General features: G+C 41.5%; 2 protein-coding genes across 2 annotated transcripts; both read left to right on the forward strand.

The window, feature by feature from the left end:
* Positions 1-492: 492 nt before the first annotated feature.
* Positions 493-10917, forward strand: LOC146703111 (protein FAM117A-like). Its single transcript, XM_085466235.1, has 8 exons — positions 493-1241; positions 2052-2197; positions 4064-4159; positions 4487-4603; positions 5309-5437; positions 5636-5822; positions 7687-7846; positions 8764-10917. The coding sequence occupies exons 1-8, from the start codon at positions 923-925 to the stop codon at positions 9050-9052; spliced, it is 1443 nt and encodes a 480-aa protein (XP_085322361.1). The 5' UTR covers positions 493-922; the 3' UTR covers positions 9053-10917.
* A 3140-nt stretch (positions 10918-14057) lies between these two features.
* On the forward strand, positions 14058-16531 carry LOC146703112 (cytochrome c oxidase subunit FA4-like). The gene is made up of 4 exons (XM_085466237.1): positions 14058-14272; positions 15852-15940; positions 16047-16107; positions 16263-16531. The coding sequence occupies exons 1-4, from the start codon at positions 14222-14224 to the stop codon at positions 16317-16319; spliced, it is 258 nt and encodes an 85-aa protein (XP_085322363.1). The 5' UTR covers positions 14058-14221; the 3' UTR covers positions 16320-16531.
* The last annotated feature ends 86 nt before the right edge of the window (positions 16532-16617 follow it).

Raw genomic sequence — 16617 nt, forward strand, 5'->3', positions numbered from 1 at the left:
AGCTGTAGATATAGTAGTGCTGCAATGACTCTAAGTACTTCAACACATTTTCTTTTCAGCTTTTATGCCATTTGAATCAATGGCCTTATTTTTACAACAGCAGGTGTAATAACAAACGAATGTTGCTCTTAATTAAGAGAGTGCTCTGTAGATCTTTCTACACAAGTAATGTTTACTTGCTAGGCCAGAAAAGCCACTAGCATGGCCCTTTAATACATGTAAACTACTGCAGCAGCTTTAAAGTATGCTGATTCATGTGTCAAGGTATAGCTACAATAGTCGGTTTTCTCCTTTAAAAAGGTTTAAATTTGTTTTTAAAACACGAATTTAACATTAAAAAATAAGCTAACCTCAGATATGAATTTGGGGGCGGGGACACCAAACTTTATGGGCCTAAATATGAGGGATTGATGGCGCACTGACAAATAGGATTGAAATCTGAGGCTTCCCGACCAATCAAAAAGTGAGATCTGGGAGCAGGGTCCGCCCACACACGTAATTAAATCCACACCAGCGTGGTGCTGGAACTGTTTGGAGTTTGCGTTGAAACAAGAACGCAGAGGGCTAGGGAGCTGTGCTCAGCCTCGCATCCTTCACGGCCACCTTTAAAAAGGAGAGAGAAAACAAACACGCTCCAGCCCGACAAGTTGTAATGAAACACACTTTAAAGTTTGCTCGGAAGCCGTGGGAGTTGACGTAAAAGTGACTTTTTGAAACTGGAGCTGCTTCCTCCTTCGACAACGGGGTGAAATATCTCAACATCCTCACAAAGAAACTTTGCTTGCTAGGCTGCTAACTCGCCACACAGCCAGCAGCAAGGAGACCAAAAAAAGTATGCTCAGCGGCGAAGACGAGAACACAAGCTCGTATTGACGTTTTACTGGTCGAGTTATAGTGGTATGTGCTCGGACATGGCCTCTGAATGACTCGCCTTGAGTTTTCTAACGGTTTTTCTTCGAGTAGTCATCACCAGCACCAGAGGAGAAAGAGCCGCTGCTGGTTAACTTTAGCCAGCCACCACCATCACCAGAGCGCCCCCACATCTCTACCAGGCAGGACAGCCACAGCTAATAACAGTCATTTAGAGTTAAGTGGACCCAGATTTGACACTGTAAAGATGTCCGGTCGAAGTGGAGCTGGACACACGAGGGGTGCTGCTTTGGGTCCACAGCCGCTGAAGGCAACTGTCCCATATCAGCTGGCCAGCAAACCGAGACCCAACAGGATAGATGGGAAGCCAGGTATGAGCTCAACACCTTTTTCCACCTTATCCTTTCAAGTTTAAGACCTCACGTAGTGTCACGATAGGTGTAGAAAGCTGGGTGCGAGTTTCTGCAGTCCTGCGCAGTTGCAGAGCAGCTTTATCTGCTAGTTGCCCAGTAGGGCATTTGCAGACTTTAGATAAGATGTTCAAACTTGTGATAGCAAATTCTCAGTAAAAGAGGGCAAGTTGGTAGCCGGATCCAAGCATAATATAAACTGTCTTAATTAGTAACACGAGCTATACAATATGTTCTTAGTGTGTGTGTGTGTGTGTGTGTGTGTGTTTTAAGGGAAACTTTGCTACTTCTATATTAAAGTATTCAAAATCTGTAGTTATATTTTCGAAATTTAAAAAATGATAAAATATATTTTATAATTTCTTCTTGTCAATCAAACTGACTATTTGGTGTTTATAGGGTAATATCCAGATATTGGTAGCCCCAAATATAAAACTATTTAAGTATTTTTAGCGTCTTAAAGAGCATTTTTGTCCATTTTTAAGAGACCCTACTGTCTTTTTTGTATCATGTGTAGATGGCTGTGACATGAAGTCTCTTGATGCTTACTGTCAGTACGTTAAAACCTTTAAAATAGATTTAAAGGCCAGTGTGTGTGAAAAGTAGCATTACATGTGTGGCTTTCTGATGTGAAGGTGAAAATGATGCAATGCGTTTAAAATAAGTGTCTGCCACTACAATGCTGCAAGTTTCCTGAGGAAAAACCGATTAGTGTGGATTATTTTTAAGCTTTTTATAAATAATAAGAAAATATCTCTGCGAAACTGACAGCTAGAAAGGCCAGATCCCACCAGCTGAGCCCAGGCATGAGGCGGACGATGTCTCTGGACGCCATCATCGGGCCGTACCTGCAAGGACACTGGCCCAAAGAACCAGAAGGCCCGAGCTGTGTACCCCGCCAGGACAAATCCACCCAGGTCAGCGCCACAGGGAATAATGCTTTCAAGTGTGGGAATTATGAGTGTCAGAAAAATGAATGGAATGGCATTTATCAATGATGCTTCCTCAATTTAGAGCTTTTTTTTTTTTCTTTTTTTTTTTTATGTTTCTCAGTTTTGTTTTGGGGTTTTTTTGGGGGGGGGGGGTGGGGGGATAGAGGTTAGGTCACATCACAAGATTAGCTTGCACTTTTTGCAGCGAAATAAGTTGCTCTGAGGTTGAGGGAGGGTGGGGGTAGGGGGGTGTCCGGTGCTTGCACAGCGATTACAGAGTGAGAACTACAGCCGCGACAACAGTCCCCGAAGTCAGCTGACGAGGCCTTTTTGGCTGCACCCATCCTCTCTGCTCCGTGCAGGCACTCGCCACTGCACTTTGGTTGCCCACATCCTCCCTCCCTCCCTCCCTCCCTCCCTCCCTCCGTCTTTGTTTTTCAGTTTCTCCTGCTCTTTAGCTCGTCTGCAAGTTTGACAAGTCTGTGGGTGTGGATGGTGCGATGTGGCTGCATGTTGGCCTTTTAAGCATGAGACGTTGATCTGTACTAAGTGTGAAACCAATGATTAAAATATGTGAAGTGTTGCTGTAATATTTCATGTTAAACGTGACCTGTTTAACGTGAAATATTACAGCATGATTTATGCAATTGCTTTTGGCTTGTGTGGTGCTTTGGCTCTACTGAGGAGATGTGAGAAGTAAAATCATGAAAGAGAGCTCCACGTTGCTAGCCACATGTTTTTGATGGTGCCTTCAGGTGACAGCAGACCATATGTGGACTTGGGATGGCAAAGCTGCGCACCTCCATTGTGCAACCATGGCTGCTGCTTAAAGCAGAATCTGCTGCGTTTTAGGTCATTTGCTACACAGAGAGAAGGATTATGGGTATGCACTTGATGCAGATGCGCTCTTGCAGTCCTACAAAAAAGCAATCTCCTGTAGACTGTCAGGAAAGGTGCTGTAAATTGCCTAAGAAGTGAGCTTAGACAGAAAGGGACAGACGGTGAAGTTTATCAGATGGGAAGAAGTAAAAAAAAAAAAAAACAACAACTAACCAGTGACCAAAAAAGCCAACTGTGGCTGCAGTGGACAGTTTTCACTTCAATACAAAACATTTCTTCCTGTGTTACGAGTTCGATCTACTCCGCGGCAGGGGCTAAGCTAAGTAACAGCAGAACCCAGAAGAGTAGCCCCCCCCAAACAAGTTATTCCGTATAATTCTGACACTGCCCCCTGGTGTCAGTACACAGTTAAAACATGAAAGCAGGTCTGCAGCTTGAGGTGCAACTTATCATCCAGCTAAGTACACAGTATCACAGATCGTAGTTGGTCCGCCCTCTTGCACTATGCCATTTAAATGCAGCTAATGATTTGTGCAATGATGGAAAAATAACAGCGAATTGCCACTGAAGAAGCAGAAGCTGTGTGATGTCTGCGCTGCCTGCTTTTACAGTTCTGGGTTGCTGGAATTTATTATCTTGTGCTGTGAATACTGTGTGAAATATTTTCTCATGAGATGTTTTATCACACTTGTGACGTGCATCTGGAAACAAATGGCATATGTAATGGTCTCTAATTGTGTCTGGCTTGCACTGAAGGCAAAGAAACCACGAAGTATTATAAGAAATGCAAATTTTGAAAATGGCCTCAATCTGTAATTAATTGAGTCATTATTGCTTTAAGTACATAAAGAAACTGTACACAAGGCTCTATAGCTTTCCCTTCATTTTGCATATATGATCATATGACAGCTTTAGACCAAACCCTAAAAATACTTAATAAAATGCATATTAAAGACATGTGATTGCATATGAAGAACATCAGTTCTCATGGCTGCTTTCTTCCCACCGCAGACCCCAGACTCATGGTCCGATAGATCCCACAGCCGGCGAGGAAGCAGCAGCCACAAGCGATCAGCATCATGGGGCAGTGCTGAGCATCTGCGAGAGGTCAGTTCAACTTTTGATTGCGCAACATGCATTTGTAATGCCTGGATTTGCTAAACTTGACCCTTTTTTTTAATTAAAAAGGGCAAGTTCTTGAAAAAGTCTTGACTTTTATTGACATTGTTGAGCAACAGGAGACTGAGGTCATCTGCAACGTTCCCCTTTTTATACTTTTTAACGAAGCCTCACTTCTCATGATCTCACTGAACATTGAGCCAACATAAAAAACATAATAAAATCCTTGTTTGTTGATACTAAGCGTTCGACATGTGGGATTAAAGGACTTTGTGTGTTTGCACGTAGAGGTTGATTAACATGTGTTTGTTTCAGATCACTAAACTAAAACAACAACTGCAGCAGTGCAGCAAACCTGCAGTCTCGGGGGCACATGACAAAGACCGTCAGCGGGGCTATCCTCAGGGGGGCCGTAGCCTTGGAGCTGCTCAGGTACCTTAGCATCAGCAGACACAAGCACACTGAATGAGTTACTTGAGGTTTTAGTGCAGATGTCTCTAGAAGTAAATTTAGGTGTATTTGTTTTTTCTTCTGTACCGTATATGGACACCTGTCACTGATTTACATTCACAAGAGCGCATTACTAAGCTATGCAGGTCTCTGCAGGAAGTGAATGAAATAAAACACTGAGGAAACAGGAAGATCACTACATCATGCTAGCTTCTGCTTTTCAGATTGTAATGCACGGTTCTGCTTTTTCAGCACAGCTGGTGTGTGGTCCCACACTCCACTGGGCTGTGGTGATTTTTTTTTTTTTTTTTTTTTTTTTTTTTCCCAAATAAACCAAAGTGGTGATGAGACAGCCCCATGCAGTTTATGAAAACACTTGTTAGTTTGATTATCAGCATTGAGCTTGCTGGATTTTTGAGATGTCTGAAGCAAATGACTTTTTGAATGCCTGTGTGCTCTCAAAAAATAAGAAAGTTTCCGTTTTCTTTGTTGCTTTTTTGTTGTTGTATTTTTAATGGTAACAATTTAAAAAAAAAAAAGTACATTTAGCCTGATGTTTTTGGAAAATATGGAAATAAAAGAAGCTGAAGGGAACTCTTAAAAAAAACAAAAAAAAAAAACAACGGCCTGGTGTTTGGCTCTTAGGAGTAGTGCAATAAAATTGTGTTCACTTGTTTATGTGCTCAGACTCAGCCTATTCCCATCCCCCCTGCTCCCCTGTCTACACTGGTCCCTCCCCTGCGCTGCAGCGTGGAGGGCCTCAACCAGGAGCTGGAAGGCATGTTCATCAGCCAGTCACTACATCCATTACAGAGGGTAATTATCACCTACAGAGCCCACACATGCTTGTTTACACAACATGGACATGTGAAGATGTTTAGGCATTGTTTTATTTGCAAAGAAAGGCGGGTTTCAGAGGTGGCACATGTAGTTTTCTGCTGAAGTAAAACTTCTGTGTTGGCCGATTTTCGTTTAATTAAACGTTCTAAAACGTGCAGTTTCTTGTCTCGACAGCTGCTCGAGGTTCCAGATGGTCATCGGGCTCCGGTGCCTCTGCAGAGCTGCAGCAGTGGATCTCAGAGCGACCCCCCCACCACGCCCCCGCCATCGTCATCCTCCACCTCCTCCTCACCCTCCTCCTCTCCCAACGACATCTGCACCTCTCAGCCCAACTCAGATGCTCCTCCAGACCTGCACCAAGGTTAGTTTGTCAGACATTTTAGATAAGAATTTAAATTTTTATAATGGTGAGAACAAACGTGAAAGTATTGATTTGCTGACCACTTTATTAGGTATTAGGTATTAATTACCTTAATTGTTCATGGCATAAATTCAGTGAGGTGCTGGAAACATTCCTCACATTTCGGTCCACATTGACGTGACGTGTTAAACACATCAGGGGATGGTACACTGGTATTTAAGAGCTGAAAATGGTCATGAGCAGTACTTGGGTAGTCTGTTGTATTTAAACAATGCTCAGTTGATACCAAGGGGTCCAAAGTGTGGCACAGAAATATTCCCCCTACACCAACCGGCATGTTGTTACATCATACATGCAATGGATCCACACCCTGCCATCTGAATCGAGACTCTTCAGACCTGGCAAGGTTTTGTTGGGTTTTAAAAAAAAACAAAAAACCATTTATTGTCCATTTCTGGTGAGGCTGTGTGAGGTGTAGCCTCAGTTTTACTGTTCTTAGCTGCCAGGAGTGGCACCCGGTGTGGCCTTCTGCTGTTGTAGCTCCACTCTAACATGTTGTGCATTCAGAAATGTTCTTCTGCATACTTTGGTTGCTTGAGTTACTTTTGCCTTGCTATGTCCTCAAACCAGTCTTGACCATTCTCCTGATATTGAGGTGTTTTACCCCAGAGAAGCTCTAATCACTGGTTGTTTTCTCATTTTCAGACCATTCTTTGTAAACTCTACAGATGGTTCTGTAGGAAATTTCAATAAATCAACAGTTTTCAAATTACTCAGACCAACCCATCCAGCTAGAACAACCCTGCCACATTAAAGTCACTTAAACTCAACTTTGTTTCTCATTCTGCTGTTTGAACGTCAGCAGGTCATCTTGCCTAAATGCACTGAGCTGCTGCCTTGAGATTTGCTGATTAGATAACTGCATTGATGAGCAGTTAAACTGTGTGTTTTTAAAAAGTGTCTGGTAAGTGTATTTCTAGCAGACGCATGTAGACATAAAATTGCAGCACTGATGTATAACTTTGTGGCGGTTTCAGTAACGCAATTCAGCTCTGCCAAAAATATGTCTGCAAAATGCAAATATGGCATGACATGTGTTCTTTATATTCACCATGGAAGTTATTGGTTTTTTTTGGTGTTGGCTTGATGGACTAAAGAGTTGTAGTTGTCTTAGTTTATAGTAAGTTTCCCTCTCACTTATAATTTCTTTATAGGTTCTTTCTGACATTGATCATGGACTTGGCAAGGAACATATGAATTAGGTGGCATCTCTAGCTGAGACCTTGAAATTTGACTTCCTTTAGTTGTGCATCAGGAAATTTATAAATAGATTTCTAAATGTCAAAAGAATGCAAACTGCTATTAAGGTTTTAATTTCTTTTCAGTCCTTTGTTTATTCTTCAAATTGAATCTCAATTTGGGGAACATGGGTGAAGTGAAACCCTATCAATAAATGCCTAAGTGATTGTTAGGGAGTCTGTCCCATCCCCCCCAAAATCCTGTGTTTGTAATGTACTGCGTGCCAGAAAATTATTACTTGATGATCATCACCACATTGTCTGCACGAGCCTTTGAGTCCAGAAAGGACTTCAGACATAACACAGTGTATCTAGGCTTGGAAAGGATGGGCTCTAGCTGAAAACTTCATAATGTTGATCAGTCATAGCCAGAAACCAAGCTGAAGACAGTTTGAGAGAAAATGACAAGACATTGTTAAGGGGGTGAGGTTGATAAGAAGTGAGTAAACTGTTTCTGCCCCTCAGAACATTCAAATCATATATATATATAGATATAGATATAGAGATATAGATATAGATATATATAGGTATATCATTCTCACAAATGTTTTCTCTCCTATTTTCAGGCTCAATAGACAGTGGGCTTCTGTCTCCATTCCCCTCCCAGAATGAGGCTGACCTTTCTCCTCTCCTGAACGCCTCATCTCCCGGGCCCAACAAAAGCTGCTGCTTCCAGAGAAAACCTCCAGAGGGCTGTGAAAGGGTGAGAGTGTGGGAGGAGATCAGGTAGGTTTTTATTCATTTTGCTTTGTTTGCATGCTAGAGGGAGACAGATGAATCACCTCTGGATAATGAAATATAATTAGACAAATACTGTATACTCCCTGTCATTTAACACGGTCAGCATGTAGATGCCCCCTGGTGGTCACATTTAAAAAATAAACACTAGAAAAACAAACTAATTCAGTGTCTTTACCCAAAGTTGAATGTGATTTCCTGCATGACGTCATAGTTTTTAGTTGAGTCAGAGTTTACCTTGTACTCTGTTAGAGTGAGTTAGTGGCATTAACTGTAGATGTAAGAACAGTCCCCCCTCAAAGCAGTTTGTTTGTTCAGCTTGGGAGTTTTGTTCTGCCAAACAGACAAGTTGATGATGTTGCAACACTTCATGTTGTCAGCACTAAAGCATTCGAAGTCCTCCTTGTTTTTAACTTGGTCTGAATCTTACAGTGTGAAATTACTAGTCGTTACTCATTAAAAGGAATCAACAATTACAAAACTCTGTTGCCTGGTATTTTAGTTTTTCTTTTCTAGTGGGTCCGTGACTTCTAGGGGAAAATTTTGGCTTGAGTAAAGCCTCGTGCATGTTGACATGTAAGCACAAGCAGCGACTACAAAGATCAGGGATGTCAAACTCATTTTACATTGTGAGCTGCATACAAGTCACTCTGATCTTAAGTTTGCTGGACCAGTGAAACTTCCCTTTCTGTCAGTGAAAAGAAGTTTAACCACATTTAATCCCAGAGATATCGTAACATTTAAAAAAAAGAAGTGCAGAGTCAACATTATGTCTCAATTTTTCCACATGATAAAGAAATGCTGTTGAACTAAATGTAAGAAATCTGACTGTGTGCACTGAATGTAACCAAACTTTTTGCATCACTTTTATGGACATAAGTTTTTCTTCTCCTTTTCTTCTTTAGCTCTCCACAGAAACCCACGATGGCCCTCATCTCCTCCTGCCCCGACCCCAACAAGGTAAACTTCACCCCCTATGGGGGTTCAGCCTTTTGCCCAGTCAGCCTCCCTAAGCCCCTGCTCCCCTCCATGGACATGTTTTTCAGAAGCTTTGGCTCTCCAGCAAGCAACTGCTTGAACCAGGGAACAAGCTCCTGTCAGATGGTCTCCTCTAACACCTGGGCTGTTCGTCCAGATCCTCCTGCAGCCACCACTGTGATGGGAGAAAGTTCTGGAGAGGGGCTAGCTTTATAAAAACGGCTCCAGGTCGTTTATTTGGAAATGAACAGAGTGGTCTGGGACAGATGTCTAGATTTCTTTTTCTTTTCTTTATTTCTTTTTTTTTTTTTTAAATCGTAGCTCATTCTTTTGCCACACAGGTACAAACAAATAACATTGTTGCCCTTTTCAGCCATGCGATGGCATCACTAATGTTCATTAGAGCTTCATTGAGACTTGTGCACCCCTGCAAAAGACTTGAATTTATATTTCCAGCATCAACTCTAGTTGAGAGCAATCATAGTTTTAAAGGCTTAAATCTTGCACAACCACAAATGGGCCATCTGTTTGTGCTGCTGGAGCTTCCCCTACAACACAACACTGCTGCAGAGAGCTGCTTTTGAATTAGGCATAGCAAAAAATGCTTATGGGAGGAATAATTGAGTGTTTATACAAACTAGTAACGGATAAAGTGCTGTTTATGTGCTGCTTGTTGTTATCTAGGATGCTCTGTAGTGAGCTGATCAGCAAAAAATAAATGCATGCGAGCCATTGTAATCAGGTATTCACTCGTCATGTTGAAAGTGATGGATAAATGTTAGCAAATCTGAGACTTTCAGATGCAGCGAGATTAAAGGAAACCACTGGATGTCTGAAAAGGGCTTGATGTTGAAGGTTATTGAGAAAATGAGTCACAATGCAAAGGAGAGTGCTCTGAGTTTCCTTAATTGCAACACTTCTAAACTAAACAAATTTAGTTCTGTTATTACCCAAAGATATTTACATTTGTCTTAGCCAAAAATAATTGAGACACTGTGCTGTCTTACAGCAGCACTGCTCACTTATTTTTCTGTAAACTTTCACTTGATTTGTTTGACTGACTGCTCACTTCCTGCACAGTTATTTCCTCAAAGACGCCACAACAGTAACTTTGTTGATACTGTTCCTTATTTTTAAACTGCATCTGTTTAATTATTTTTTTCATCTTATCAAAGATATTTATCTGCTGTTCACTTATTTCCTTGCACCAGTCACTAGTGTACGAAGCGTGACAAATCAGTGGGTACTTTGTTTTTACCTGATTTAAAGGACAACATGAAATGACATTTTGGTTGTTGTAAAGGGAATTTTGTAGATGTAGAAGTTCAGGTAGCGTCAGCACCTAATGGCTTCATCACATGCATTCTTGCTTTACGAGTAGTACTTTTTTAAAATGTCTTGTTTACTTGCAAAAAAGGGTTGCATGTTGTTTATTGACGTTCTAGATCTGTGCCTGATGGTACGTTTTAGTTTTGAGGTTTCACTGCCTAGCTGACTACCTAACCAGTTTTAGTGGTATAGACTTGTCGTCCTCAGTTTCCCTGATCATTTTGTTCTGCCAAGCTGACAAGTTAACGATCATATAGTTTTATTTTCTCGCAGACATGTTTGCACAAGTTGAACTACTACTTTTGAGTCGCAATTCTTATTTTTATACTCACTTTTGTACTTGGTTGTATATGTATGTGTAGTGATGTCTGTTTTTTACCCTTTTTCCCCAAATACCTGCTACATAAGCTAAAAAGGAAAAAAAAAAAAAGACCCTTGTCATTTTTAGTTTTGTTCTGTCAGGCAAATGTCACATGTATCGGGTGGATTTTTATGCACTTCCAGCAGAGGGTGTTACAGAGGAGAGGTTTCCTCCATAATTTAGCCTCTGATAGTTCTGTTTGCATGTGAACTGAAAGTTGACTATTTTGATCTTTTGACTAACATCTCCTAGTTTTAGCATCTTGATGAAATGCTGATGGACTGAAATATTCTTATTCCAAATAATCAAAGATTTTTTTCTTTCCCCGGTTGTGGATACTGGGAATGTTATCTCAGGTTCTGTGTTTTGTCTACATAAATACATGATGCTAGCATGTCTTCTGTGTTTATTACATTCATTTTAGCATTTTAGCTCTTAGTGCTTTGTTTTGAATTCACCACACAATCTATGCAGCCATGGTGTTAAAGAGCAGACCTATTGGTGTGAAGTCCCGTGCGTATACTGCCAAGTTTTCATTTCTCCTACAATTAAGAAGCTACTTTCAAACCTTGTGCATTCATCTAGTCATACTGGAATATTTGTTTCTAAATTGGGTAAAAGAAAACACTAGAAAATCTTATAATGGTACCGTGTGTCATTATGTCACCATATACTGTAATCTTCACTATTTTCTGGGGCAGGGGAATTGACAACTGCCTGACTAAGACGTGTAATTTCCTCTTGTCTTGAGTCACATTGATTTCTTCAGTCCTTACCTTTGACTCACCACAATGCTTCTCAGTTTTGTTTTGTTTTTTCCCAGAAAGCTGATTATTGGTGGCACAAACATTAAAGTTTCAGCAGTTTGGTTCATTGTCTCAAGATACAGTGCTCAGCATAAATGAGTGCACCCCTTTACATTTGTCAGAAAACCTTTAGTTTCCTTTCAGAATCAACATTTTCTATGAGATACTATAATACAAAAATACTCCCACAAATGTGGGCCATTGATTGCAAACAAGATTTGTTAATTTGTTAGGAAAATCCTTTTTTTTTTTTTTTGTGTGTGTGCAGACTCATTCAAGCCCATGTTGCAAAAATGAGTACACCCCAATTATAGTCTAAGGAGAAAAGCCACACTTAAGACTACAAAATTCGAATTACCAGGCATTCAACCAAAGGTGAGTCTAATGATTCATTTACGAGGTGTCCAGCAGACAGGTGACCATAAAAGGGCATTACTTAACAAGGAAAAGCCCTTCCCATTTCATACTGCCAGCAATGGCTCCACATGGAAGAGAAATGTCACAAAATCTGAGAAAGGAAATAATTTCTTTACACAAAAAAGGTGAGGGCTACAAGATCAGCAAAGGTTTACATATCAGTCAAAATACTGTAGCAAAAGTGATCACAAAATGTAACAAAGATTGAAGCGCAACCATCTTAGACATCCAGGCCGTCCACAAAAGTTAACATCTCAATGGGAGCGTCTCCTGATGAGAAGGAAGGGTTGAAGAAATCACCATGCAAGTTCACTGCAGTTCGCTAAAGCAGTAGAAAGCCAAACTGGAGTGACCGTTTCCCGTGACACCATACGGCATACACTGCCAAATCCCATCGCAGCTAGATAAAACAGCATCACGTGCTGATACTGTCATGGTCCTGGGTCGGTGACCCAGCGCTTTAAGTTTATTATTATCATTTTCCAATTTATTATCATGATTATTATTATTATTGTTTGAGTTCTACGTGTTATATTCGGTCTGCGTCTGTATCTGTCTATCTATGGTGTCACCCCGTCTGTTTGTGAATCTGTTTAGTTCAATGTCTTGTCTGGTTCCATGTGTCTGAGTTTCCTGTTTTATTGTGAAGGTCTGTGTCGTATGTGAGTGTGCTCAGTTTACGTTTCCCCTGTCTCGTCAGCTGTGATTTCTCCCAGGTGTGTTCCCCTCCTGTCTCTCATCCCTTGATTACTGCCATCTGTGTATTTAAGCCCTGTGTTTCTCTGTGTCAGTGTCGCGTCGTACCCTCAACTTGCTGTGTGTTTGTAATGTCCTGTCCTCCAGCACCTCGGTTTAGAGTTTTGTCTTTGTAAGTTTTATTTCGTGAATCATTCCTCCAGCAATAAAGCTGCGTTTTCAGTTTATTCCCATCTCCAAGAGTCCTGCTATTTTGGGTCCACCACTTCTGCTTGCCTGCCACACAGCCAACCATGACAGATACTTCTCTTAGTTAGTCATTTCCTCTCTCTCTCTCTCGCTCTCTCTCTCTCTCTCTCTCTCTCTCTATATATATATATATATATATATATCTATATATATATCTATATATCTATATATATATATATATATATATATATCTATATATAGATAGATATAGATATAGATAGATATAGATATATATAGATATATATATTAGGGGTGCAACGATATTCGTATCGATATTGAACCGTTCGATACAGTGCTTTCGGTTCGGTACGCATATGTATCGAACAATACAACATTTGTAATTTATTTTATCAACTTTCCTTCTGACGATGCTGTCTGTGTTGAGCGCTCAGTGAATCTGCGTTGGACTACTCCGCCTAGGCTGCACTGCCGAGCGCAGATCCACTGAGCGCTCAACACAGACAGCATAGTCAGAAGGAAGAGCGCAGGGCAAGCTAGCGAGACAGAAGTTAAGCTCTCCTTGCAACATGGACCTCCCCCACTCTCATTCAGATCTGGCGTTTGGAATTATTTTGGTTTTCATGTGACGTATGACCCTGAAGGTAAGCGAGTCATGGACTAAAGTAAAACAGTATGTTGGATGTGCCATGCAATGCTCAATTACTAGTGGGAACTAGTGTGTTAGCGCAGTTAGCTCGTTAACGTGTTGGCCGTCTAGCCCCATGGGGCGATCGGCGGTAGCTCGTTAAGGAGATTTGCCGTGTTGTGGCGTTAAGGTTATTTCAACGAGATTAACCTGAAAGCACTAGTGGGAACACAACGAATATGACTGCACATTTACGCCGACATCATCCTAGTGCAAAGACAAAAACAACAAGCATGCTACTAACTTTAGCCGAGTCATTTAGACAGCTGTTAGCACATGATTCTCCTTATGCTGCTGAGAATATAGCCCAGAAGAAGCGGATAGTATAGCTTTTATTTTGGAAAGAGCCATTTCTCTGTAATAAACTCTCTTTTCCAAAGATGAGTGATTCCTCAATCAGATACAGGGCTTGCAATATCGCTAGCCCGACGTCCTGGAGCTAGCGATTTTTTCAGTCGGGCTACCAAAATCTATCTCTTCCCTGCCCGTCGGGCTATTGTAGTATGTGTATGTGTATATATATATATATGTATGTATGTATGTGTATATATATATTCATTCGCGCGTGCTGGTTTGAGCCTATAGATTGGTCTGAACGGTCCAACTTTAGCTGCTCAAAATAAATAAAAATGGAAGTGGAGGGTTTAAAATCCACTTGAGCAAACCCCCCGTAGCGCTCAGAGATATGAGCCCAGGTAGGGGGTTCGCACAGCTGCTGTCGTTGCATTGTGGGATTGGCTGACAGTAGCGCGTGGAGGTGGTGTGCAGTTCAATTGTACGTTCAGGCCTGCAGGAAACTGCAGGAGATCCTCCGGAGAGGCGCGCCTTCAGCCCGCAGATATTCACGTTAACGGAGCCGGTCAGCGGGAGGACTGTCCACCATGTCTTCATTCTTTGGGGTCGTCGCCAAGCAGATTAAGAGCCACCCAGCTGTAAGTCTCAGCCACTCGTTTTATTTTTACGGTCGTTATTACCAGCCTGTGACCAAGGAGACGGTGACACTGAAACGTGCCTATCAGAAGCTTGAAGCTGCGCGCGCTCCCGTTTCCCCCTCAAGATCTCTCCTTAATTACCTGATGTGGGATCAGCTGTAAAGGCTCAGGAAAACAGTTTTTGTGACTTATCCACACACTGACACCCTAAAGTACGCATTCGTAGAGTATTTTACTATTTATAAAAGCAAAAATAATTTCATATACAGCTCTGAGTGCGGAAATCTCAAATTCCTCGACAGACTCACAGGTTTCGGTTAGAAACATTGGTAGAACATTTTCACGTCACTACATTCTTATTGTTTTAATCACTGTATTCGTGTAATCCCATGAAAGCTTTTCTTGGGTTTTTCACCCGCAACCTCCTGACAGAGTTCGTTTTTGCGCTCTGGCATCCGCAGAATCAGACAACCGCATCACCTGCTCCTACTGAGCGTGATACACTGATACTGTTGTTACTGAAATGTTATAATGATGATAATCTAAAGGTTCAAATCTGTGTGTGTGTGTGTGCGCGCGCGCGGGGGGGGGGGTCGCTTGTTTCACGCCACCGTGCGTCTGTAGCCATGCGAAAGGGTTTGTGGTGGCAGCACGTATAGCGGTGGAGTAGTTTCCATATTAGCTTGAGTGAAGGCCAGATAAATGCATGTGAGGGTTTATTTCTCCAAGGACGACGGTGTGAAAGGGTTTGGTTTGTGGCAGCCTCCATATTAATAGACCTCTGGATGGAAATGCTTTGTCCCCCTCCTGCTCTGTGACTGAGCAGCCTGTTGCTCCCTGCTGGTGAAAACTCTTCGTTGTTTAAACAATCCTCTTATGTCATGAGATAACAATACCAACATGGAAATTCTGTGCATTTTATACATCATAGACTGTTACTATAAAAGTAGCACTGCCTTAGCAAGGCTTTTTGAGGACAACTGCACATTTTTACCCACAGCAGCAAGGTGAGAAAGTGGCCCTGGTTGTATTAATAGCTGTTAGACACATGCAACTGGCCACGGGGTCAAAGTGTGGTGATATAAGCAGGGACAACAACTATTTGCCCTTATCTTAAAACTTAATAAGACACATTATGTCTTGGCAATGCACAGTAGGAAAAACTGGACTCCTACACATGGTTTGTAACAGATGAAATGCTGAATAAGATCCAAAAGGACGCAGATAACAAAGATCTATCAACGTTTTATAGATCAAACATAGAAACATACTCTTTAAGGCTCCACACTGGAAATCCTGCAAGATCTGCAGCTGCAGAGGAAAGCAGAGTCCGTCTTGTCTGTTCCCATCTTTTATGTCTGCAGTTTTAGTTTCTGACATCTGGTAACCTAATCTAGGACTACCACTTCCAGTCAGAGAGCAACAGATTTACACCAACTTCTCCTCCTCCATCCTAAACTCAAGAAGGAAAATGTGCCCAACATTTTTAAAACTCTGTATATTGTTCTCTTCTGGTTTTGCTCCACTGGCATTGATAAAGCAATAGCTTTATTGACTAATTGATGCCCTTTCTCCAAAGCTGATCCCCCTGTTCATCTTCATAAGTGGAGGGGCAACCATGAGTGTGTTGGCCCTGACCAGGGCGGCTCTGAAAAACCCAGACGTGTCGTAAGTATCTGAGACGATTTAAACTTATAGAAAAGCGGGCGTTTTCACTTTCCTCGGTTACTCGGGGATGTGTTGTTTCGATCACGGCTTTTCCTCTTGTCTTCAGATGGGATCACAAGAACAACCCTGAACCCTGGAACCAAATGAAGCCCAATCAGCAGTACAAAGTACGAGCCGTTTTTCTTAATCCTTTACGTCAAGTTATAGAGCAGGCATGTTTCTACAAAGGACAGGCCATAATTTTCTGTTATCTTGCGTCAAAGTCCATATCTCAGCAGTCATATGATAATGCATATTTGTTTTTATGTGTGTGTGTGTCCAGCTTCTTGCAGTAAACATGGATTACTCCAAACTGAAGGAGGACAGGCCAGACTTCTAAGCCATCCGTACGAGGAGCCTTTGCACTATTTTTTAAAAAAAAATCAAACAACCTATGACAGCAAATGAAAGTTTATTTCCAGTGTGCTGGGCAAAGGGATCATTCACCTATAAATGACTATGAATAAAACAGACAACCACCTGTTTTACTGATTGTTGAATATAATTATCAGTTTGCTGCCATAAATTATTAAAGACTATTTAAATCTTTAACGCCTCCCTTGCATGCTTATTACAGGCAAGAGCTGAGGGGAAAGATTACAACACATCAGAAAATGTGAGAAACAAGAATGTGCTCT

The sequence above is a fragment of the Copadichromis virginalis genome, linkage group LG8 (genome assembly GCF_057382275.1).
Source record: "Copadichromis virginalis isolate Kocher_CV1m ecotype Utaka linkage group LG8, C_Virginalis_male_GT1.1, whole genome shotgun sequence".
NCBI lineage: Eukaryota > Metazoa > Chordata > Actinopteri > Cichliformes > Cichlidae > Copadichromis > Copadichromis virginalis.